The following is a 24152-nucleotide window of genomic DNA, read 5'->3' as shown; positions in this document are numbered from 1 at the left end:
ACAAGCCAAATGGGTGATGGCGGCAGAGGACAGAGGACAGGGGCCAGGGGCGCGTGGGGTCAGAGACCAGCAGTTGGGGTATAATAAAACACTTAAAGAAATTAGGCGGCAATGGGCTAACAAAAAACAAACAAAAAACAAAACAAAAGAAATATGTATGCCGACTTTCAAGGACGAAACGCTCGAATGAATTTATGAGCACTGAACATAAGAATTGTGTGGAAAAACACAAACAAATAAAAGTCATAGCATACTTTTTGGCTGCTTTAGGGCAATGTAGATTAAGTGAAAGCGATTGTAAATGGAACGGTTTGCGTGGAAAGCGGCTATTTGCCAATTCACACATACTTTTTACTGGTCTACTAAAGCTTAAGGACCAATATTTTCCATAGCCAAGGTAATGCAATTAAGATATGGAAATGGAAATTGCAAATGGATAATGCAATCACTGTGTTTGCAGACTTGAAACTTCATTTTATCCATTCGAATATTTGAAGAATGGAAGAATTCTTTTTATATACAGTCAGTAAAATGTAGTCAAGTCACAGCACAACCCGCCCAATGAATATTTACTCAACCAACGAACCAAGCAACAAGAAAAGGAACATCAACATTTTGTTGAATGGCATGTAAATCAAAGCAGAGAGAAAAAGCCTTCTTCTAAATTCATACAGGAGTGAGTAAAGAGTATAGAATGTCAACCACACACACACATGTAGTCATGCGGGCTGTGTCCTATGTCCTGGGTTCTCGGGTCTCTGGGTTCCTGCATTGCGGTTTCAATTCTGTGCGTGTTGGTATTGGTGTTAGTGTGTGTGTGTGTGTATGCAAATTAGTTGTGACAGCTTTCAAAAAGTTCAACATAGTTGTCGATGGGTGTCCGGAATTCACCATCCATATAAGCCTTGACAGCTGAGCTCTTTGCCCCCTAAACACGAAATGCGTGAAAGGGAGAGAGCAGTAGATGGAGGGGTATGGGACCAAAAGAAGGCTTTGTCAGAGTTTGGTTTCGGGTTCGAGAGTGTTCAAAGTTCATAAACAACCAACACATCGAAGGAGGGCATTGCATTTTGACGGCAAGTGCCAGGGTGCTAGAGTGGGAAAGTGATAAGGAAGAGAATGTCTGTGCCCGTGGGGTATATGCTGGCTGGCTGCTGAGCAAAAGAACGTTTTTGATATGGTAATATGGCAATGGCAATGCGTGTATGGAATGTATGTTGGAACCATTATATTAAATTTTTGCAACTCTAAAAAAGAGAAGCACGAGAGCAACTAACTCGTGTCAGCTTAGCTCAGTTGTCGTCGTCGTCGTCGAGAGTGCCATAAAGTAGTAATACTAATTAAGTTGTGTATTATGCATGTGCAGCACAGTCAGCATCTAGATGAAGATGGGATTGGGACTGGGATGGGGTGTCAGACACTGCTACGGGGTGCTTGTGGTTTTGCACTCAAGTTGAGTAAGCAATTGACATCGTTTAGTTCACAAAAAGGATTCTGTTAGTGAGAACAATAGATAGATGCAAATGCAATGAGAGTTTTGCCCGGCAGCAAAGTGTTTGTGGTAAGATAACCTGAAGAGAGTATGTAGAGATACTCAAAAAGAACCAAACAATAAAGACAAATAAGCAAAAGCTCTATAGATAGGAGGGAAAACGTAGTGTAGACTAGGTCAATTGAGAATTTTGCTTTAAAAACACAACGCAACACTAGGCGCATAGTGTTGATCAACAAATTACAGAAAGAAGAAGGCAAACACTATCTTAGGGGTAGTGATGTCCATTAAATATTGTATATGACAGCTCGCCCAGTATTGATGAACCAATTGAAACTCACCTGGCCTTGCCGTGATGTGCCTTGAATTGTGACACCTCAGCATATCGCCTGCCCAATGGCACTTCCTGTGGACTTAGCAGTGTATCGCTGGCTATCATAGGCCCTGTTGTTATATCCTTAAGCAGCTGTGCTGCGTTAGGCAAATCATTAGCGGTTTTTAATTCATCATTATTCTGATTAAGATTGGCGAAATTTTTCAATTGCTCGCGCAGTGAATAGTCCACAGAGCTGGCACAGGAAGACGAAGACGATGATGCGGATGATGATGATGTGGATGATGGTGACTCTAAGGAGGAGGAGCAACTGGCTGCTGGTGAATGTAAAAGTAATTGCTGGTTTGGTGCATCATCATCCCGTTCACTCTCAGCATTGCCATTTTGTAAATCCTGATAGACGGCATCGTCGTCATGATGATCGGATGATGAGCCTGAACTGGAATTCGATGAGCCTGTCGATGATTGATTACTTTGGCTAGTTGTATTGGATACACAGCTATCCATGCTGGCTATGCTATTGCGATTGCCATTGCCATTGCCATTCTCGTTTGTTGAACTATCCATAGATGTGACCGATGTGGCAGAGACGACAATTGATGGTGAACCTATTGTTGTTGCTGTTGTTGTTTCCATCATCAACTGCTGCTGCTGCTGGTGATGTGGCACTATGATCAGTGAGGTGCGTTTCCTTAATGTCTCATCCTTGGCGTTCATGTTCTGTTTAAGTGTCTTATCCGATTTTGTATAGACAATAACCTCAACTTTTGATGCATCATCATCGTCGCCCAATATGTTTGTTGTTGGTGCTGTCATTGTAGTGGTGGAAGTTCCTCCTCTTGTGTGTTCCGACATGCTGCAAAGTTTCGTTGACGGTTAAGAAAAGAGAAAAAGACAAGTACTACTGACACTTCCATGGAAAAACATTGTTGCTACCAAAACTCTTTATCTCTCCCTCTCTCTCTCTCTCTCTTTCTCTAATTGCATCACATCAAGACACCAGAGTACATATGTATGTACATATAGATGTCAATCAATTTTATTGATTTCGACATTTAATACCCAGCAAGATGCGTTGGTCGCAACCAACAACCACGACCCGACACATGTGTGGGTGAACCCCTCCTCTAAAAGAAAAAGTATCGCATAACCAAACGACAGCCTATTCACTTCGATGCATGAATTTGAATTTAACGACCATGTTTGAAGCTCTCAAAATGTTATTACTAATAAAACCAGGCAAAAAGTCAATGGCCAATGGTATGAGAAGAGGAAGTTCCGGTTGTATTATATAACATCTCCTTCTGCTACACCATTTCTCCATCCACTCACTGTCACATTGCAAATTGACAGCGTTGGCAACACCAACTGTTTGAGTCCTCTTTAAAGGCCCTGCCAAAGAAAGTCCTTTAACTTAAACATGAAAAACATTTGCCTATGTATTGAGGAGAAATCATCGATTATCTTATTATTAAACTTTGCAGTCGAATTCAACATCATATGGGGGTAGAAATTATGTTCAATCTTCAAGTTAATGTTTCTTTCAGCTTAAAATTCCCAAACAGTTGGGCCCAAAAGGTCATCAGTGGACTTTTTTCTGGGGGTAGAAATGCTTCCCTGTCAAAGAGTGTGTATTACACTTGTCATTGTCGATGAAACATACTTGAAATATCCGAAGGATGTGAGACTAAGTGACTGACTGGATGAGTATCAGTTTCATTCTGTTGAAAACAAAGTATGCATAAAAAAGAAATTATGAATTCATTTCTCTTTTTTTCCACCAAGAGGTTTTTTATAAGCATCATTTGAATTTGCCCTCAAAAGGAAGTATAATGGCAAAAGGTGGCCCATATGCGAAACCCATTGAATGCCAATGCCTTTTCTAATGTCACCCACACACACACACAATCTCAACATAAAGAACATAGAAGCTGGTTATGTAAACAATTTCATGTGATAAGCAATTATAAACATTTGCCACTGTGTGCAATGTTTTGTGTTTTGTTTTGACATCAAAAGAAATTGAAAAGAAACCCCAGTGGAAATAATAATAATAAAATAATATAAAAACCAGAGAGGCTAAAAAAGTTAAAGAAACGATATCAAAAGTACCCTCGACTCAATTCATTGAACATTACATCCCATTCACTCTCATTGAGTGACCAAGCCATATACACTCCAACTCTTTAATCACTGGGCTTGCAGGGTATTCATATAGAAAAATCTAAAACGAACCAAAGTGGGTTTCATTTTGTTTTTGCTTCGTTGTGGTCGAGTGAATTTTTAATTTATTTATTTGTTATTCGAGGCCCACATCACATCGCATCACATCACATAAGTGAAGTGAACAGCCTATATACATATATATTCTGATTCTAATATATATAAATAGTACATATGTATGTTTGTATGTGGAGTAGGTAGCAGCAATTGTTTTGGTTTTGTTTTTATGGCAAAGATGAATGATATTAGCCGACTCTTTGAATACATTTCTTAGAATTCGCCAAGAGATTTCTTACACAAAAATTATGACACATACAGGAAGTTGACATTGTGATTGACTTGGAACTGGAATTCAGTATGTTTAGAAAACGGATAAATAACCTATGAAACTAAGAACTATATAGGAAAATAAATGAAGTAAAGTCTGGTAACAAGTGTTTCTTATTTCAAAATACTTAAGTAATGTCATTAAGTCATATTAACTTTTTTAGCGGCACCACATTTGGAGTACAAAGCGTTTAAGTAGCCAATTGAACCGATAATGGTATGTGAGATGTGAGGGCTGGCCATAAACCTAGATACATTTATGGTGGGCGAGGATGAAGAGAGGTGGAGAATAATGTTTATTACTTTCAGTCACTGACAGACCATTCGCCACTTTGCATGGCTTGAATGGCCTTGAAATCGAGCGCTTACTATATACATATAAACAATTGGCCAATATGATACGGCCGCCCCTTCCCCTCACACTTTGGCAGAAGATTTGCTGCTCAACCCACAACCCAGACGTTGATGTAGACACGGTGTCGTTCTAGAAAAACAACTAGCCCAAGTTTGGTTGACAATTTGTTGACAATTGCGTTTCACACTTTGCATAATAATCAGTGATAGAAAACGCCAAGCCAAAACCAAGAGGCAAACATAAAGAGAGAGAGAGAGAGAGAGACACAGAAAGAAAGACAAACAGATATATACAGTTCAGACAACAAAAAGAATGAGAAGGCCAAATCGTACAAGAATTGCATAAATATATATGTATATATTGAGCTTTAAATTTTTATACTTTTCAGGGAATTTTAGTTGAGAAACTAAGAAAATGAGAAAATGCCTCATGAAGGGCTATGGAATTACAATATTCTAAGAGGAGCTATGGGACACTTTGAGATAGAATCGAATTCCAAACAGTTTAAGGTAGAAGCTTATATGAATCACATCAATTGTGAAATATGTTTCGAAATCGTATAAATATCGTCTCCCCCTTTCCCGTCGTACCCTTTCTATTTTGTCTCTGTTATGTCGAGCACGAACATTGTCTTCATTTGATTGTATGTAATTGTTGTAATTGCATTTGTTGTGTCAAATGAAAAAATACGACATTAATTGCAAAACAAACCCCCCCGAACCCCCCAACCACCCACTGATATGAGCAATATTAATAACAAATTGCCAAAGCACGACATATTAAATGGCAAAGAGGAAATAACATTCCAAAAGTCGTGAAAATGAAAATTGATTTCGAAAATATTCTCATGTTATTTATTCGACTAACTCACTATATCCCTATATCTATTCGATTCATTCACCAATTTTGCAAATGATTCACTTTACATTACAAAATGAACATCTTACTCATAGTCTCAGAGATTAATATAGGCTGATTTGAATTCTCTGATTATCACTAAACCGAAGCCCATCTTTTATTCAATATCAATAACAATTTCCGTATTCATTTTGTGATTCATTCATAAGTGACTGTTTCATACAGAAAAATGGTTAAGAAAATGCGTTTAAAACGGTTGTTTAATGCCATTTTTTTCGACATTTTCCGAAAAAAACCAACATGAAAACGTAGAGAAAACCATTCGCCACATAAGTGGAATGCAATAAACATTGAGCTTTGTGTTCCCTTTCCTCATCTTTTCGTCAAAAGTTATGTGCTCAAAAGTCAAAATAACAATTTTTCCGCCCCCCCCCCACTCCTCCACCACCATAAAATGGGGATCATGTATGCATGTATGTAGGGAGTTTAGTGGGCATCAGTCGCCCCGCCACCCCGTCACCCCTTCAAAACCACGTTCAGCGCATTTTCTGCTTTTAGTAATTTTTCAATTTTTCCTATGGGGGTTGCTGGTGGATGTTGTTCGCTTTTCAGGGTCGGTGAATGGTTGGATTTTTGGTTTGAGTCTGGGTTCGGTTGGGTTATTGTCTGCCTTGTTACTACAAATTATCGGCGGTGTGCTTGGCACGTGCGCGACGACGTGTTCTCTCTGCGAAGGAACTCAGTCGTTGGCGGCGGCGGCGGCGGCGGAGGCGGCTTTAGTGTAATTGATTTCGCATTGTTGTGGAAAATTCTTATTGCTGACTGGCTGGGACTCTTGCAATGAATGCGTTTGCTGCGTGTCGCCTCAGATTGCTGTGAACTTTTACATGACTTTTCGTCTTGGGGGATTTGCGGCGGCAATGGTGGCAAGGAAGGCACACGGGAAAGTGTCAGGAATCCTTGGCCTGGTGACAACATTAGCAAATTGATTTCAACAGTGCGTCCAGTCATTCATTCAGTCAGTCAGTCAGTCACTCAGTCAGCTGTATTTGGCATTGAGTTTCAGTTGAGATGTCTAAGCATAAATAAAATAGAGTAAAAAAATAATAATAAACAGAAATGAAGAAAAATCTTCTCAAGGCCCGCCCACGCCTTGTTGTTGTTGTTGTTGGTTTTGGCGGTGGTGGGGTGGCCCACGCTTCATAGACAAAAAGAATTCAACCTATTCCATATCCAAGTATATGACACGAGTCCATAAATTATGTAAATGTAAATCTTATTTGATTCACCCATACACCCTCTAGAGAGTGAAAGGGTATATCGGACGTCTAGAATTGATTCTAGATGAAACTCAAATGAAAGTACTTTAGTGGTGATTTGATTAGGTAGTAAGTCTGTGAATCATTCCAATGATATACATATATTTCTATATGGTAATTCGAAGTCGTCTCCAATCGTCTCGACTGTTTTGATTTGGAATTAGTTTATCTATGTCTCGCTCTTTCCGTTCGTATTTTGGTTTTCTTTTATTTCAATTTGATTTTCATTTTCGTTTATTTTGGTTTTTATTTGTTGTTGTTGTTGTTGTTGTCTCCGTCGTTTTATGAATTTTTAATTTGTTTGCTGTGATTTGGCTGAATGAAAATTTAACACTTTTTTGCCCTAGAGCAAAAATGATTTGACAGAGTTGAAATGTTCGCTTGGCCCTGAGATGCTTCTTATGTAATCTCTCATATAGTTGGACAAACCGAAGGCAAAGAGATGGGTGGTGGGATGGTGGCATGGGTGTATCTGTCAGATACATTTCACCATTTAAGAGTGGGTTTCGTTAATTATTGTAAACCATCTATAGCCATTCAGGAAATACAAATTTTGTATCTGGCAGATGCTTAAGTTGGTACCCAGCGAGTGCACGCATTTGTTAAATTGGGCAAAAGGCCACCAATTTGATGTCTAAGGAAAGATATATTGCCAACCCCCTCCCACCATATGTATGTATGTACATAGTGCAACCAACTAAAAAAATAACACACACTCTAATACAAGGCGTTGAAATATTTATGATATCAAAAGCGAAAAACGAACAAAAAGCAAACGCATAGACTTCATCTATGGAAAATGGAAAATGCTGCAGCAACAAACAATTTTTCCCGGTTGCCGATTGCAACAACAACAATAACAAACATAAAAAAAAGAGATAGATGAAAGTGCAACAGCAGCAACAAAAGTAGCAACAAAACGAACTACAACAGAAGACAAAAACAAAAACAACGAAAAACAAAAACCAAACTGGCTAAGCAACTTTTACAGCAAACATGCCAACCACCGCCTTCGTCTCCTCCTCCGTCCAATCGTCTCTTGTGGAACTCAAGTGGATGCCATTGCCAACGGTATACAAAATGCAACGACCCATTGCGAAAAAGCAACAACAACAGCAACAACAGCAACAAGCAGCATAATGAAAGCAGCAACTGCTCTGCCAACGGCAACGTAAATTAACATATAGCCAAAAGAAATTGCAAATTTTTTGTAAGCGAACGCGATTCAGATCATATCTTGTGGCTTGGGATGGGAAGTGATGGAGTGAGGATTGGTTCATCGGTCAGTTTATAGCGGTCAATTAAAAGGCCTTGTGCTTAAGTCGAAGAAGAAGAAGACGACGAAAAAGAAACTCCAAGAGGCGTGGAGGAGGTACATTAGTTGACGTCATCATCATCATCATCATCTGATCTGATCCGATCTGATCTAAACTGATCTGAGACCCATTGGTCCGGGGGTCGGTCTTCCAAGTTTCCGAAGCGCACACACAAACACAAGCTCTAATTAAAGTTAATGACAGCATGTAATTAGAAGTACAAAAGGGAGAACGCCACAAAAATTCCATCACTGCAAAAGGAAAGGGCAAAAAAGGGGGTACAGAGTGGGGCAGGGCATGGGGAAGCCGATCAAGAAAGAAACATTAAGAAAGAGAGCGAATGGGCAATAGCTGAAACTGATCAAAACTTGGATGAAGAAACACACGATGTACACACACACACACACACACACAATTGTGGAAATATGAGATTAATTGTTAAAAAGTAATAAACAAAAATGGACGAAGAAATAGAGAAATATGAAACATTGCGAAAGGTCTGCAATATTCATGAATTTTGAGACCGATTTCTTTATACACTTAAAAGCAAAGTCTCTCTCTCTCTCTCTCGGGTTCTTTGTCGTTCTGTCAAAGGACTTTAAAAAAAATGACTTGTGATCTTCAACTAAATCAACTATCAACTAAAAGTAGTATATAATTTAAGAGGTTTATAAGAAGTCGACACGATTCCTTAGATCTTTAGCCTGTCAATTTCAACTCTATTTATGTTTTCATTGTGATCTTTCAATAGAAGTTTTAGAAATTTGTTTTCAAAATTTAGCTGATTTCTAGCTTCTAACTTGAGTTTAGATTTTGAAATCTTTGAATTAAAAGCATTTTGTTTGCGTCTAAAGATATTAGTTAATCATCATTTAGTGGGTTTGGCATATCTAAATGAATAGGGAATTTGCTTGTGAGTTTTGTTCGGGATAAATATTCTTTCGCCTTGCAGTAAGTGGCGATTGACCCAACGACACCCTTTGCTTTTAAGCTTAGACGAAGAAGAGCAGGGCGAGCGGGTGAGTGGGGAGCCAAGATAAAGAGAGAGATCTTGTATTTTGAGAGGGGCTGCAAACCAGATGTTCTCTCTTCGTCTCCGCTCCCCTTCGAGTGAGTGCGTTGTCTATCAGCCTCTCCCTCACTCTCGTTGTTTTGGGGGGGGAGGCATTCCATGCATCCAGCATTGGCATTGCAAATGAGAAGTTGCTTGCGTCCGCATTAACGTTGGCGTTGGCGTCTTTAGCTATTTGTGTTGAACTTTTTACAGTTGCTTTGTACGATGACGACGACGACGTTGATGAAGAAGAAGACGATGAAGATGTCAGGGTGGGGGTAAGAGGGCAAGAGGAAAAGTGTTTTTTGTTGTTGTGTCGGTTGGGTTTGATAATTATTGCAACATCGGCCTAGTGGATTACATATATGTATGTATATATATGTATATATAGTGTGCATAATATTTCTTTCAAATTGCTTTCTATGCTCTCCGCTGTCGAATGATTCAACAAGTCCAAGGCGTAAAAATAACAACAACATGTAAAACAACAACGAGACAAAAAAAAAAAATTGTAATAAAAATATTTTTTAAATTGGAATGGGAGTGGAAATTGGTGAAAGACAGACAGAGTGATAGAGTGAGAGAGAGAGGGAAAGGGCGAGAACAACAAAATGTGTCTGTGTGTGTGTGTGTGTGTTGTGTTTTATTATTTGTTTTGTTTGGGATTTGTTTTTTGTTGTTTTTGTTAGCTTCTTTTTTCTTCTGTTGCTGGAATTGGCTTTTAATTATATAGGGATCCATGAGAGAGAGAGAGAGGAACACATCAAGAAGAGGCAGATAACGGTACTGGAACTTGACCTACCTACCAAAACTAAAGAACAAAAAGCAAGAAAAGACTTCAAAGCAAAAAGCTCACTAGAATCCATAAAGGAAAAGTAAAATTCATCAGACAAGCAAAAACAACGACTTTAAGATACTCTAGAATGAACTTACCTAAGAGAGAAAGAGACAGAGAGAGAGAGAGTGAGGTTAGAGACAAACCAAATCTACTTTAGACTTTTCTAACTTTAAATAGCATTAATAAATGTAGTAATTTTTAAATTTCTTTACTTTTTTGTCTCACTAAATTTCCTTGAAATGTATATACTCCATATGTAGTATGTTTGAGGGTATCTGAATAGCTAGCCCATCAGATCGATCGATCAATGAGTTTGAATTGCTTTGCATACAAATATACCAATAGATAGATAAATATTTTATTTAAATCTTATTCATAGGCAAATTAAATAACGTAAAAGTGTCACTTTGTATTTGATTGCGGCTCGTAAATAAATCACAATCATTTTCTATCTCTCTCTCTACTGCCCCACTCTGTCTCTCACATTTTTGGCATTAGTGTGTGTGTGTGTGGGTCGAAATAAGACCAATCCATAATCCTTCCATATATGGCAAAAGCAAAGTTAAATATTTCAAATACTCAATATCAGTTCCGTCTTATCGATCGACCATGAACAAGATCTTCTTTCTCTTTCTGTTATTTTGTGGATTCTCCTTACAATTCCCAAATGGTTTTGGGTGTGAAGGGCATCATTTTCATTCTCGCAAAAGAAGCTAATATTTAGTTTGCAGACGGCAATAAACTTTTCAATGTGATCAAGCCTGATGAAGAAAATTCTTTAGCTAAAGGCAATCACCACTACCACGCCCACTTGATAATCTCAAGAAGCCCACTAGCTTCTACAACTTGATTAGACAGGTTCAACCTAAAATTCTTGTCACCCACACAATCGCACTGATGGAAAGACATTCAAGCAGGTTTACATACTTTGTTTTTTTTGTGAAATCTCGACCCACACATACACACACACTCACACATACCTTAAGAGGCCATCCCCACCATCTCCACCATGTGGCAAAGGGAGGAGACCTGACTGCATATTTGGTATCTGATTACAGTTTGAATGCCTGCAATGAACCAGAAAATTTGCTTTGTGCCTTCGTTTTTTTTTTGTGCTGTGGGCGCTTCAGATGGCCGTTTGGTTAGTTGGAAGGTCCGTCGGTTGGTCGGTCAGCCAGGTGGATTGGCGAACAGGTGCTCTCCATCGTCTGACAAACAGCGAACAAATAAGCCAAAAGAAACGAAAGAAAAAAGAAAATGTGCAAAAGCTGGCCAAGATTTGCGATACCAAGGGGAGCAAAGAGCAGTGATAAAGTGAAGGAGGTGGCAAAGGAGGAGGAGAAGCAAACGAAACACGTGAAAACGTGACTCAGACTCCATGCAGGTCCATGGTAATGGTGATGAAGTGTGGCAACGCTGCAGTAAAGCACAAGCTACAACAATTACAGTTATTTTATGAGTTTGCAGAGCAGAACCAAACTGCAGCAGCACCTAAAACTCGCATGGGTAGAGGAGCGAGGTGAAGAATGCGGTGGCGGAGGAAGAAGAGAAGCAGGCAAAGGAGACAAACTACATCGTTGGCCACTTCATTTTGCAAAGAGAGCGGAAATTTAATGAGGACGCCTCTCCCCCGTCTCACTCACTCTCTCTCTCTCTCTCTCCTTCACACCCACAACAACCACGACGACGACGACGATGATGATGATGCAGCTCACTCGTTTCCAACAAAAATTTCTCTCGAGGCACACAAGGCCTGCGGACGCTTCGTAATGATGCGTTTAGCCGATTATGATGAACCATTCCACCAGACCTGATGCTGTTGGTGTCGATGCTGCCTCTGTAGTAATTGGAAATGCCAAAATGGAACAGCAGCAAACCATGGCATACAGTTTGCCAACTTTTGTGGTCATTTAGAGCGCTCTGCTGAGTGCATCCTAACCAAAAAGAAGTGCAAGAAGAGAAACAAGAGCAAAGCGACCATTAAAACAAATGAGTTGGTGTAAAAGATGAAACTCCCCTCATTGAATCGTTATTAAATATTGGGACATAGAGTGAGCCAACAAATTGGAAAAGGGAGACATTACATTCATTTCCCTCTCCGGAATTATGGAAAACCATGAGGTTTTAAGGGTTTCCACCTATTACTAACACTCATTCCAAATTTAAGATGGAAACCCAATGAATGAATCAAAAGTCTATTTCATTTGATTTGGTTCTCCATTCTTGTCAGACATTTCATTCATTCCGATTCAATGTGAATGTGAATACATTCATAAAGCTCTCTAATACAGAAGTTTTATACCCATATCGATTGATGACAGTTTCTGTAGGGTCTTTTGAGTCCTAATTGCCAAGAATTAGGGTTTTCATTCGTTTTGGGTACATTTTGGCACTTGACACGACATTTACATGAAACTTGGCCAAAACCAACTGTTGCCTGGTAACATTCACTCGCCCTATTTCTATTGTAGATGGCCAACAGAACAGTTGGCGGCATAGTTCACTCGATAATCATGTTGACAATGAATTTTCCTTGGCGGCCAAAATGGAAAACACAACAAAAAAGGAAAAGTGAAGAGCGGCAACGTTGCGACACAAACTCGAATACACTTTTTGGGTGCCATGTGGCATGTCAATAATTCCACCATTTGCAGCAATTTCTTTGCTTTTCCTTTCTTCTCCTCTCTTCGTTGCGTTGTGTGGCAAAAGGTTAACACGTTGTTTCCCTCTTTACTTTGGGCTTTCTATGTATATGCCATCGTCCCGTTTCGTTGCCGTTCGTTTAATTTTATTGCCTAATTTTCAACTTTGATTGCTGGCACGCCCCTGCCGATGCCCCTTCCCCTGCCCCACCCAACCATCCACACCACCACCACCACCAAAGCACCCACCAGCGTCACTTTCACGCTCGTTGACATTTCTTTTTTTTTTTTTTTTTTTTTTTTTTGGCTTTGGTTTCTCACATTTTTTCTGTTTAATTTTCAATTTGCTTGCAGCACTCCAAAAGAGATAGAGAGAGACCGCATGAGATAATCAATTTTTATATTTATTTTAGCATTTTTATGTGGACATTCGAGGGGGCTATTAATGTCTGAGAGAGTATGGCTCACGCCCATAAATGCATAAAGGATGGGCGTAATTGTTGGTGCCTCTAAACATTAAACGCTTCATTAAGTCAATCAGCATTTTTATCATAAGGGATTTGAGAAGAGCTTAAGGATGAAGAGGCCCATTAGTGCCCAGTGCTTTGGACTCTTCCCGTCTTTGGGTATTAGGCGAGTCACAAGTCTCTAGAGAATGTTATTGGCTGGCAACCTTGCAAAAGGATCTTCAAAGTCTCGAAAAGTCTCCTGACTTTTCATCCCATCCCCCATCTATCATCCTTTTGAATGTTTTCTGAGTACGTCAGGTGCTCAAAAGTGCAATAGTTGCATTATAGTTTATGATTACTTATTGCTCCATCTCTTTATCATTAACCGCATCTTTTATTAAGAGGCAGTGAGACAGAGAGAGAGAGAGAGAGAGAGAGATATGATTTTCATATCTTTTAGTAGGCGTCTGGCTTTTGCTTCCACTTGGCTTCTTGGCTTGATTAAATGTTGCCAATGCCAACAACAGAAATAGTCACAAAGAGTCTTCCAATCACTAAGAACTTTTCGACGCCATCACCACATTGCCCCATCCTCCACAGTCGCCGTCGTCATCAACGTCGTCAACGTCTCAAGAATTTTAAAACAGAAAAAACAAAAAAAACGCACAGCATGCGAAATTGGTGAGCGGAAGCGCCAAAGATTGAGTTGCTATACCAAACAACAACAACAGCAAACAGAATGGGCTAAAATGAAGTAAAATAACCCCTTCAGAAAACAACAAGAAGAAGCCTCTTTGTCTGTCAGCTTCAATTGGTGGTTTTTGTTTCATGCTTTTTGGGAGTCATGATAGTGATGGGGGGAAACAAGTCAAAGTCAAAGTCCAGTCAAAGATTTGATGAGTTCTTTAATCTTTGCTGGAATCGAAAGCATATATATTTATCTCTACGATCTCTTTTCTAGCCAAAAACTCCCACGAAAAACTCGTTTCAAACATTTCTCAGAGAGCAAAAATTATGAAATTATAAATAGACTTTGGTAATTGCGAAAACATTAGTTGGAAAATGCAAATAGAAGCTCAAAAGTTTTCTCATTTTCACTACTTTTCTCTCCCTCTCTCTCTCTCCATCTCTTTCTTTTGGTGATAAGACCCAGGTGCAATAGAAACCGGGAAAATTTGAAAACGAAAGTCAACTTTGCCGTTGGCTGATAAGCAATCAGGAGACGAGCGGGGTATGGATGGGTAAAAGAAAAAAGTGGGCGGGGGTAAAGCAAGTTGCATTTGATGGCAATTCGTTGCTGTTGTTGTTGGTATTATTGTTTTTTGTTTACTTTTGGCGCCTGCGGCCGATTTCATTTGACTTCTCAAACGTTGCCTTCCCTTATATTATTTGCCCAGCGATTTGTGTCGATACACAAAATACCAAAACATGAATCAGATAGAAACACACAAATACACAGCAAGAAAAACTTGTGTGCTCGTATAATTGATTCAACGATCACTTTCTGTCGGTCAGGTTAAAACGTTTTTTAGAGTGTATATCTATAGAGGGGGGAGCAGGGGGAGAACAAGTGAATGGTGGTTGGACAGACAAACAAATTACAAACAAATTGTCGTCGTCGTTGTTGTTGTTGTTGTTGCTGTTGCTGGTCCCAAGCATCGATGGCCGTGCCTGCTTCCCCCCCTTCCTTACCGTTTCAACTTTTCGACAACTGCGTTTTCTCTTATCAGACAAACACACACACACACGACTTTCAGGTGGCATGGGACACCACCTCCTCCTCTTGAGGTCAGTCCAGTGCCACAATAAGTACTGATATATTATAGTCAGCTCAGTCCTAGAACATCAACTGATAAGAAACAAGCAACAAAAACGGGGTAAGGGATGCCAATTGACCCTGTCGTCTAGACAGACATGTTGACTGGTTAGCTGGTTGGTTGGTTCAACTTTGTCATTAAGTCGTCTCTCTCAACTTTGATGTTTGCTGACCAATGAAAAATAATGTGCTTATTGAGCAAAGATAATGATTACAGCAGCAGGCAAAACAGGACTCAAAGGATATCACATAATATGTGATATACCACAAATTTCCTTTCACCTTTGAATGATAATTTCTGCAGCTTGAGACCATGATAGTCTTTAGTAGTTGTCCCTTTAAACTACTATAAAAAAGGATTCAATTTGTGTCAGATATGTGAAAGGGCTCTCTCCTTAAAGTATGCAATTGCCTTTTCAAACTTAATAAAGTATAACTTTTCAATTCTGTTCTTTATCAAAAAATTGTAAATCTTATTAACATTGTGTATTGGACTTTTCAGAGATATTACAAAGTTTACCTAAAAGAACAAATGTGTATTCTTTGCTTGCCCATTGCATAGTTTAAGGGGTAGACTTTCCTTCTTTCCTTTTCCTAGATCCATCCACATCTAAAACTTTCTTAGATATTCGGTGAAGGAGTTTTCGTTGAAGACGATTTTCGGGAATTAGAAGAATATGGGGAAAAACTAAAGAGTTTTCATCTAATAATTGTTAAGAGAAAATTCCCCTTTTCCTACTACTTAAAAATAAATGCATACTTTTCTTAATCTTTTCTATTTCTTAAATGATTTTTGGTAGCAACCATTTTTTGTTAATTTCCATTTGGTAAGCAGCACTTTGCAGGGTTCTTTTTGTTGTTGTTACTTACTTGAGCAAATTTTGGTGTGCTTTGATTTATTTTATTTATGATAAATTTTTAATTTCCGCTGATGTTATTTAATTTTTGTCTTTTCTGACAGTTTGTTGATTTGATAGAAAGCTTTTTCAACTCTTTTTAACGTTTTATTTTTTATTTTTTATTTGGTTTCATTTAAAATGCAACTCTGTGCATAAATTTGCCGGGTTGCAGCATTTTTTTTTTTTGTGTGTTTGTTTTTGTTTTTGATGGCCTGTCTTTTAAATTTTTAATTAAAACAAATAAGAAAGAACGAAAAAAAACCAAACCAAAGAGTTTTATTTAATCCATTTTGTTGCTTTTGTTGTTGTGGTTGGTATTTTTGCATAATGCACTCAAGCGCACATTCATTCAATCATTCATTTCGTTCAAGTTGGTTGTCATGACAACTGACTGGTCCTGCCTCCGCCCCCGCACCACCTTGATCCCCACTCCCCCGCCTCACAGTATGTATGTAAATAAAACGAATATTTATTCGAGCATTTCAATGCACGTAAAGCAAAATGCCACTCGACAATGCAAAACAAATTGAAAAATTGAAGAAAAAAAAGAACAAATGCTTTTAAACGGTTTTGTCCAACACACATCTAGCCAGGTCTTGAATTAAAGTTTTCAAATATAATTGAAATATATTTCATGAGTCCGGATTCTGATCAGATCCTGAAAACCAAAGTCATGAGGCCATCTATGGCAAACTGAGATCGACAGATCGACAAGGTCTATAATGTGTAAACTGCATTAACTTCTTTTTCTCCTTTTTTTTTTTGTTTCTTCATTTACAGTTAATAAACATTAACCGCAAGTGGCCCAGTGCCGGCCCCATTATTATGTTGGCCACTAAAAGTGTTACAAGGGGGAATACGAAACGAAAGAAAAAAGGAGAAGAAGGTGGGAAATGATTCGATACGTTTCGATTCTTCATTTAATTGCTAGAATGTCCCGTCTCCGTCTCCATCTCCATCTTCCTCCTCCTCCTAACACTTAATATTCTTTTACAAAGTGTTGTCACATTTGTGCAGGGAAAAACATGGATTTGTTAATGATGTTCGATGACATTAATGTGCCACTCACAGAGGAGTAGGGCAAAAGGGTGAGACAGAACTATTTCTGGGACTCATCTATCATCATTTTATCTCAATTGATCTATTAGCAGTCAATTTTCATGCAGAATAATGCATCAGTTGTCTCTGTTTATGGTTTTCAATAAAAGTTAATTGGGTTTTTCCATATTTTTCAGTCATAAAATGTGTGTCAAAGATTTGCAATCGCAGCAAACAAACAAGAACAAGAATTATGAAACCAGACTTTATTTGGGCATCTCAAAAACGTTAAGTTTGTTGTTGTTGTTGTTGTTTTTGTGGGGGGCTTTTCCCGATTCTTTCCTTTTAACAGTGTTGGAATTCTGGGGAATATTTGACTGACTCACTAAAGCGGCGCGTCGGTGTCTATTAGACTGGTCTCTGGTCTCTCAGAGTAGAAGTCGAAGATCATACGATAAATGTCAGTTGTAAATGTGAGTCAACATACATATGTATGTATGTATGTACATATGCCGCACCCCCTTTTCCTAGGGGCAGTGCATCGCATACGTCTATAGCTGGCGATCAATGTGCGGCTTTATACAAATAAATCTATGTTAACAACAACAACAACAACAAAAGCAAGAAACCATAACCACAATAAGCAACAACAGCAACAACTACAATAAAAGTTATAGTTTTGTTCTTTTTTTTTTTTTTTGGTTTGTATTTTTCTTAGATTGTTTTTGTTAATTAAAATAAACAGCACACACACACCAGAGAGGGGCAAATTTAAGCCGGCACACACACACACACACACTAAGTGAAAAAGTAAAACATTAAATAAATACATAAAGAAGAAAACGCCAAAAAAAATTTGTTTTGTTTTTTGTGGATTTTTTTTATTTCATTTTTTTGTATTTATATATGGCATTTGTTTTGAGGCTTTATTTTTGCAACTTGCCGTACACACACACACACACAGACACACATGCACAAGCACAACAACAAAAAGAAAAAGAGAAAAAATAACACACACACACACACAGAGAGAAAGAGTGAGAGAGAGAGAGAAATAAACTCTAAAGCAAAACCAACTTTGAGGCAAACACAAAAATTTGGCCGTAACCCCGCGTTAACGAACCGCCTGCGACAAAAGTTCAAATTAGACTGTTATTTTAACAGTTGAAAATGTTCATGTTAAAAAACTTAACATAGCCGAAACATAGGCACGACCTTAACATAGCCCCCAAGTTAAAGCTCCCTCGACGTTCGTTTCTTCGTTCGTTCGTGCGTTCGTTTTGCTTTGAAAACATGTGGAGCTGCTGTTACTGCCTCTGTGTGTGTGAGTGAAACGAGTTTCTGCTGTTTGGGGAGCGCGCTGCGTTGGCCTGAACAGTGGGTCGTAATGCAGAACGAAATGCCAGATGGTCAGATGGACTGAACGACAACATTGTAAGCAACACAAACAACAACATCATGAGGAATCATTTAATTTAATCATAAATTTTTTAAATTTCTGCTTAATTTTTGGTCATGGACATTTTATGAGAATTTTCCATTAGTCGGGATTATAAATTTCAAGAAAAAATAACAGCAAATAAAAATTGTAAACTAAATCGTCCTTTAACAATTTCATCTTGTTTCCAGCATTTACATATAGAGAGAAGGATTCAAGGATTGACTTTAATTTATTAGGAATTACCTAATTTATTTAGTACTAGGAGATTCTTTAAAGTTATATCTAATGGATTTTATTTGATTTCAAATCTAAACATTGAGGTTCCGTCTAAAAGTTTAAGAGAAATAAAGGATAAAGGATTAAAAAGGCAGCCCTGTAGAACATATTACGATCAGTGAATTGAAATAAAAGGAATTTCATTCATTATTCTTAAATGAATGTGAATTGGTTCTAAAAAACTTGGACATTTGGCCCAAATAAATAAATATCTCTAGCATTTGAAATGTTAAATATGTAAGCAATTTGTACCACTGTGCGACGACCGTCCCACACAGCATAAAGTTGTGTTGTTGCGCAAATCGCATGCGTTATGTAGTATGGTGGGTGGATGGGGTGCGTTATGGCATGTGGATAGGGGAAAGGGGGAAGGGAGGGTGGTATAGATCGGCAATTCAAATGAATGCCTGCCGCTGCCTGCACGCAGATTGCAATGCATTGCGGTTGCTTTTTGTCTATTTGTGATCAAAATCAACTGCATCGGCATCAGCATCGCCAACTGCACACACACACACACACGCATACATATGTATGTACATATGTATATACAATTACAACAAAGCTGCTGCATTGTTTTTGGTCAACTGCATTGCTGCCCGCCGCGGCAATTGCAACTGAAATAAACACACACAGAAAGAAACTATTAAAAGATGCGCAATGCAAATGCAACAAAACTTCTATGACCATTAAAGGGGAGGGGGTAGTAGGCGGCGCCGAATACCACAGTCGCCGCTGCCGCAATATTGACAAGGCGAGGTCGAGGAGATCGCTAACCCCCCACCATTTCCATCCCCATCTGCATCCCCTTTTCCACCACTACATGTTTTAGTTTACACTGCACAACATAATTTCAAACGGGAACCAACTGAAACAAAAAATAATCTCGAGTATACTTACAAACCGAAACGCATAAACCGAAATAGTGGCTAATTAACCGATACACTTAATGTTCGTGGACAGTAGCTTATAATGTTCAAGACGAGCTTTCGAGAGCTTTTACTAAAAAACGCAGTTTGAAATCAATTTGGTAGAAGAGTGCAAAATGCATTCGCTTTTGTTGTTTTTGCCGTCTCTGCAGTTGGCCAAAAAGCTCAGCGAAGCGTGTAGAGCGCGAGAGAGAGAGAGAGCGAGAAAGAGAGTAGCAGAGAGATCGTAACAATTGCCAAGGAAGTGGAACGTATCCAAGTTTCCACTGTGTGTGTGTATGTGCATTGTCATGGCAACTTGAACGTGGGAGAGCCCTTCCCAGTGGCTGGGCCCCAAAAGCTGAGACGATGTTGTCTGTTATCACTTGTTTTACAGGGCTAAATTCAGTTAACCAGCGGCCCAAGGTGGCATCCTGATATTCAAGCCATCTACAACTCATAGTCCGGCCCTGTTCACTTGCGTTGCTTGCCTTTGTTCTTGTGGTGGGCATATGTGGAATAATGGCCTCGACCGATCAAACAAGCAGCAGAACTTGCTGATGCTTGTGGGGATGGGGGGAATTGGTGGAGAGAAATTGGAGATCGACCAGCTGTTGCTTTTGTTTTGTTTGTGTTTCTTTTTGTACTTCAATTCAAGCAAGCGCGAGAAGAACAGAGAGAAAAAGAGAGAGCGAGAGAGAGAGAGGGAGACCGTCATAAATAGATGGAAGGTAAATGGTTAGGTGACTAAATTCTCTCTTTCTTATATATTTTGGCCATTAAAAATAAATCAAAATTAATGTCATGCAATAATTAATTGAAGTAATTAATGTGCTTTCCACAATGGCTCATAGAGAGAGAAAGAAATGAGTGACAGGAGCTCAAAGGAAGGAAGGATGCTTAAATTATAATTTCTTAGCCATTTGAATGGCATTTGCTGTGGGGCTATTACTTTAATTACATATGCAAAGCCACGCAGCAGACAAATAGGGAGTCGGCATCCACCCACAACACCCACCCACCCACACACACACACCGACATACACTCAAGGGCAACATGTGCCCAAAATGGCAGCATACAGAATCAGGTTCCAATTTAATCGTTGGACCCTCACCACAAGCAACATGAAAAGGACATTTATACCACATAAATTGAAAAACTATTGACAATCGTCCTTCCCCCTTACTTCCCTTCTTTCCTCCTACATGGCTAACCTACTCCCCCTCCAGCCATGGCTGGTCACAAGTCTACCCTGTTGGCCTGCTATCGGGCAGGAAGGGCGCATTATCACATGCGATAAATATTTATATGGAAATGTAATGACCCCCTTCCCCACCGATTTCGTATGGTTTTGTCCATGTCCCACTCTCGGTTCGTGTCTCCCCTCTGCCCCCCAGCCACCCCCTTCATCCTGCTCATCGCGCAATTAATGTCACCACATCCTTTTGGGCCTTATTAATGTCCTTGGGCAGGGGGTTGGTTGGGCCATTAATGTCGCATGCTCCCTCCCCCCGCAAATTGCCCGGTAGAAAACAATTAATTTGCCCATAATGCAATTTATATCGGTTTCGTTTTTGCTTCTCCGTTTCAGCAATGTGTTTTTGCCTGACTTTTGGTACTTATCCTGCCGGTTCTTTTACTGGCCACTGCCATCTCCTCGGCCTTCGACCACATAATGTGCATATTTCGGTGGTTTTAAAGGCCAAATGATTAATTATTAAAAAGCCCAAAAACAATTCGCGTCGAAAACCTCAAAGAACAAAGCGTTCACACAAATCGAGCGACTTAAAGTTTTGATACCCTGGACAAAGATTTGGACATAGAGAAAAGGATTTGGAATTCGTTTATAAAAGTAAGCACATAGCTGGAACTGATTAATTTGAAATCTAAGCAAGATTTCATTTCAAGTTTTAAGTACAATGTTTAGCGATTTGCAGGGTATCTGATAAAACGACTGAATAAGATTCAACAAAATGAATGAGATGGAGTAAGGGAAGACAGAATTTCACAGAACTATTGTTTCTCCAGCCAAGGTATGAATCATAATGGTGAAATTCAGGATAATACAATTGTTTCGGCTACAATTTTGAAATATTTAAAGGAAGAGTCCTTTCTAAGCCAACGTATTTAAGCTCGAATTAAATTCTATTAAGAGATGAGATGTGATGCCTTTTGTTATCAACTGCATCTGCATTTGAAGTTGTTTTCCTTTCTTATTCTTGACATACGTAATTGGGCAGATTCCTGACATCAGGCCTTTCCTAAGAGTGAATCCAAACCGGAAGTGAAATTCTGCAAGTTCATGTTCTTATACTCTGTCCCATAACATATTAATCACATAAAATGTCGCAAATGCGTTATGAAAACTTAAATTACTCTCTGGAAAGGGTATGAGAAGATGCCTGCATGTATGTAGAGAACTGCCAGACACAGTGGAGACACATTGTGGTGGTGGCCCTTCTCCATCTCCACTTTCAGTGCCTCCCCCACCTCTTTGAATAGAAAATATACTGTAAACAAACTGTCAAACAAAATCTTGTCTAGTCTTGAGACATACTCGTACATACATATGTTGCAGATGTCACAAAAACGACAAACGATGATGATGATGATGATGAACGATGCTGATGATGATGATGATGACGGTGGTGAATCTTACTTACTTACATACTCGAACTTCAAAAAGTTCAGACCGTTAAAAGCGTCAAGAAGGAGACTTACCTGCAAATGGAAAAGAGAGAGAGAAAGAAATGACATTAATTGAATTTTTCTTCTGTTTTTTTTTTTCATTTTTAGCTTGCGTCAAATAATTAAAAACTTTTTTTTTTCAAAATTGTTTTGGGGAGGCTAACCCACAGGTCATTTGATTCTGATGGGGTCAAAGACAGAGGGCCATGAGGAAATTTTTACGACTCTCCACACAAAAAAAACAAGCAGGAAAAAATAACTTGCAAAAAGAAAACTAATATATTATGCCAAAGTTTGAATACCCTTCCAATTGTCGAAAAAATATTCTAGATCTAAGCTTAAGCAACAGGTAAAGTTAATGTTTTTATTGGTATATATGGCAAAATGATAAGTGTAAATCTAGGGATTCAAAAACTTCCTAAACATATATACCTCATTAGAAAAGTTGTTTATAAAGTTTAATGATTCAATCATGAAGTAAAATAAATAGAGCATAGCCAAAATTATCCCATTACCATTGTTCAGTGAGAAGATACTTAAAATGGAAGAAACAATTGGGGAAGGTTCGTAAGGTTTCGTAAGGTTCTGTCTATGTTTATACCCCAATTCGAATGAAGAGTATGGAAAACGTATGCCCTACGGTCAGGACAACTGGTGCTCCTGTAATTAAATAATGCCCCCATGCTATTGAGTTTAGGTTTACGAAGACAACAACAACAACAACAAAAACAGGAGGAGAGAAGAAGAAAAAAAATGGAAACAAAAGTATCTTAATGCCATTTGAAGTAGTCCACGAGAAATCCAAGCAGCAGCAGCAGCTGCAACAGCAGGATCTACTAGTAGTCCTGGAAAACGTTGCTAACCATCCGAATTGTAAGATGGGAAGGGACAGACTAGTCCGAGGAGGATTGACTGAGGACATGCGGAAAGTTGAAGTTGGCATTCTGTTTGCTGTCTGAGATGGGAGAACAAAACACATACCGCAACGCGAACTATTGCTCCCCCTAGGATAAATTAATAAATTTTCCAGCGAAAGTTGCAACAAAAAAAAAAAAGGAAAGGAAAACAAGCGGGGAGCGGGGGCAAAAGAGAAACAAGGAAATGAACAAATGTAGCAAAAGGCATACACACATAACAGCAACTTCACTGCAACTGGGACTGGGCAGCTGATGAAACTGGAAGTTGGAGTTGCAAATGGAGATGGAGATGGAGCTGCAGTTGAAGTTGAAGTCGTGGTCAAAGACATTGGCCATATGTGACATTACAATGTTGCAAATATGGCCATAAAAAAAACCAACAAATATGGCCAGCAACTTGGCTATTGCAACTTTCTCTTCAATGCAAAAATAATGCCATCGAGGGCCATGGTTGGATTGCTTAGATTAGGTCCTACAAATAGGTCTTTGTGACATAATACACATATATGGGTATTATATAGGAAAGTTAAACCTCAATTTTAGTTAGTAGATTTCAAACATTTTCTCTTATAAGCTTTTCGTAGCTGCCAAACTCATTTGAGAACTCCATTGAAGGATTTACATAGCCCTCCCCTTCCTAATCGCAAGGGAAAAGGGTATCTGAAATGCTTTATTTAAATGTTCAAACTAATTTCTTTTACTTCCATCACTCCCATTTGCTTGTCACCACACAACAACAAGTAATAAAAAAGAAAAAGAAAATATGAAAAAGTGTGAAAAACACTTTAAAGCAATGTCATTTCCCTTTTTCTTTTCTTTTTATACCCTTTGCACCCTTGGCCCGGCGACCCTTTTACCACCCACTTCTCTTCTCTCTTGCCTCCCCTAAACGCCCAACTTTTCCGCTTTCCCATAACAACAAAGCAATAAAATGATGGGCAATGCCATTTTTGGCTTTTCACAC

The 24152-nt window shown here is 38.9% G+C and overlaps 1 protein-coding gene across 5 annotated transcripts in view; it reads right to left on the bottom strand.

Annotated features, from left to right (window-relative positions):
• spri (sprint) overlaps positions 1 to 24152 on the bottom strand; it is an 81778-nt gene that overhangs the window by 24109 nt on the left and 33517 nt on the right. For 2 of the 5 annotated variants that reach the window (XM_068302801.1, XM_068302802.1), the window contains one exon: positions 1834 to 2682. The exons of 2 other annotated variants lie outside the window; for them this stretch is intronic. In XM_068302801.1, coding sequence (XP_068158902.1) covers positions 1834 to 2682 — 849 coding nt within the window. Of the gene's footprint in view, positions 1 to 1833; positions 2683 to 15893; positions 16126 to 24152 lie in introns of those variants that run through there. One more of the 5 variants, XM_068302803.1, reaches the window with a different exon arrangement.

This window comes from Drosophila tropicalis, unplaced genomic scaffold (assembly GCF_018151085.1).
Source record: "Drosophila tropicalis isolate 14030-0801.00 unplaced genomic scaffold, ASM1815108v1 contig_158, whole genome shotgun sequence".
NCBI classification, from domain to species: Eukaryota; Metazoa; Arthropoda; class Insecta; order Diptera; family Drosophilidae; genus Drosophila; species Drosophila tropicalis.
Note: the sequence above shows the minus strand (reverse complement) of the source record. Positions and strands in the feature narration are given on the sequence as shown.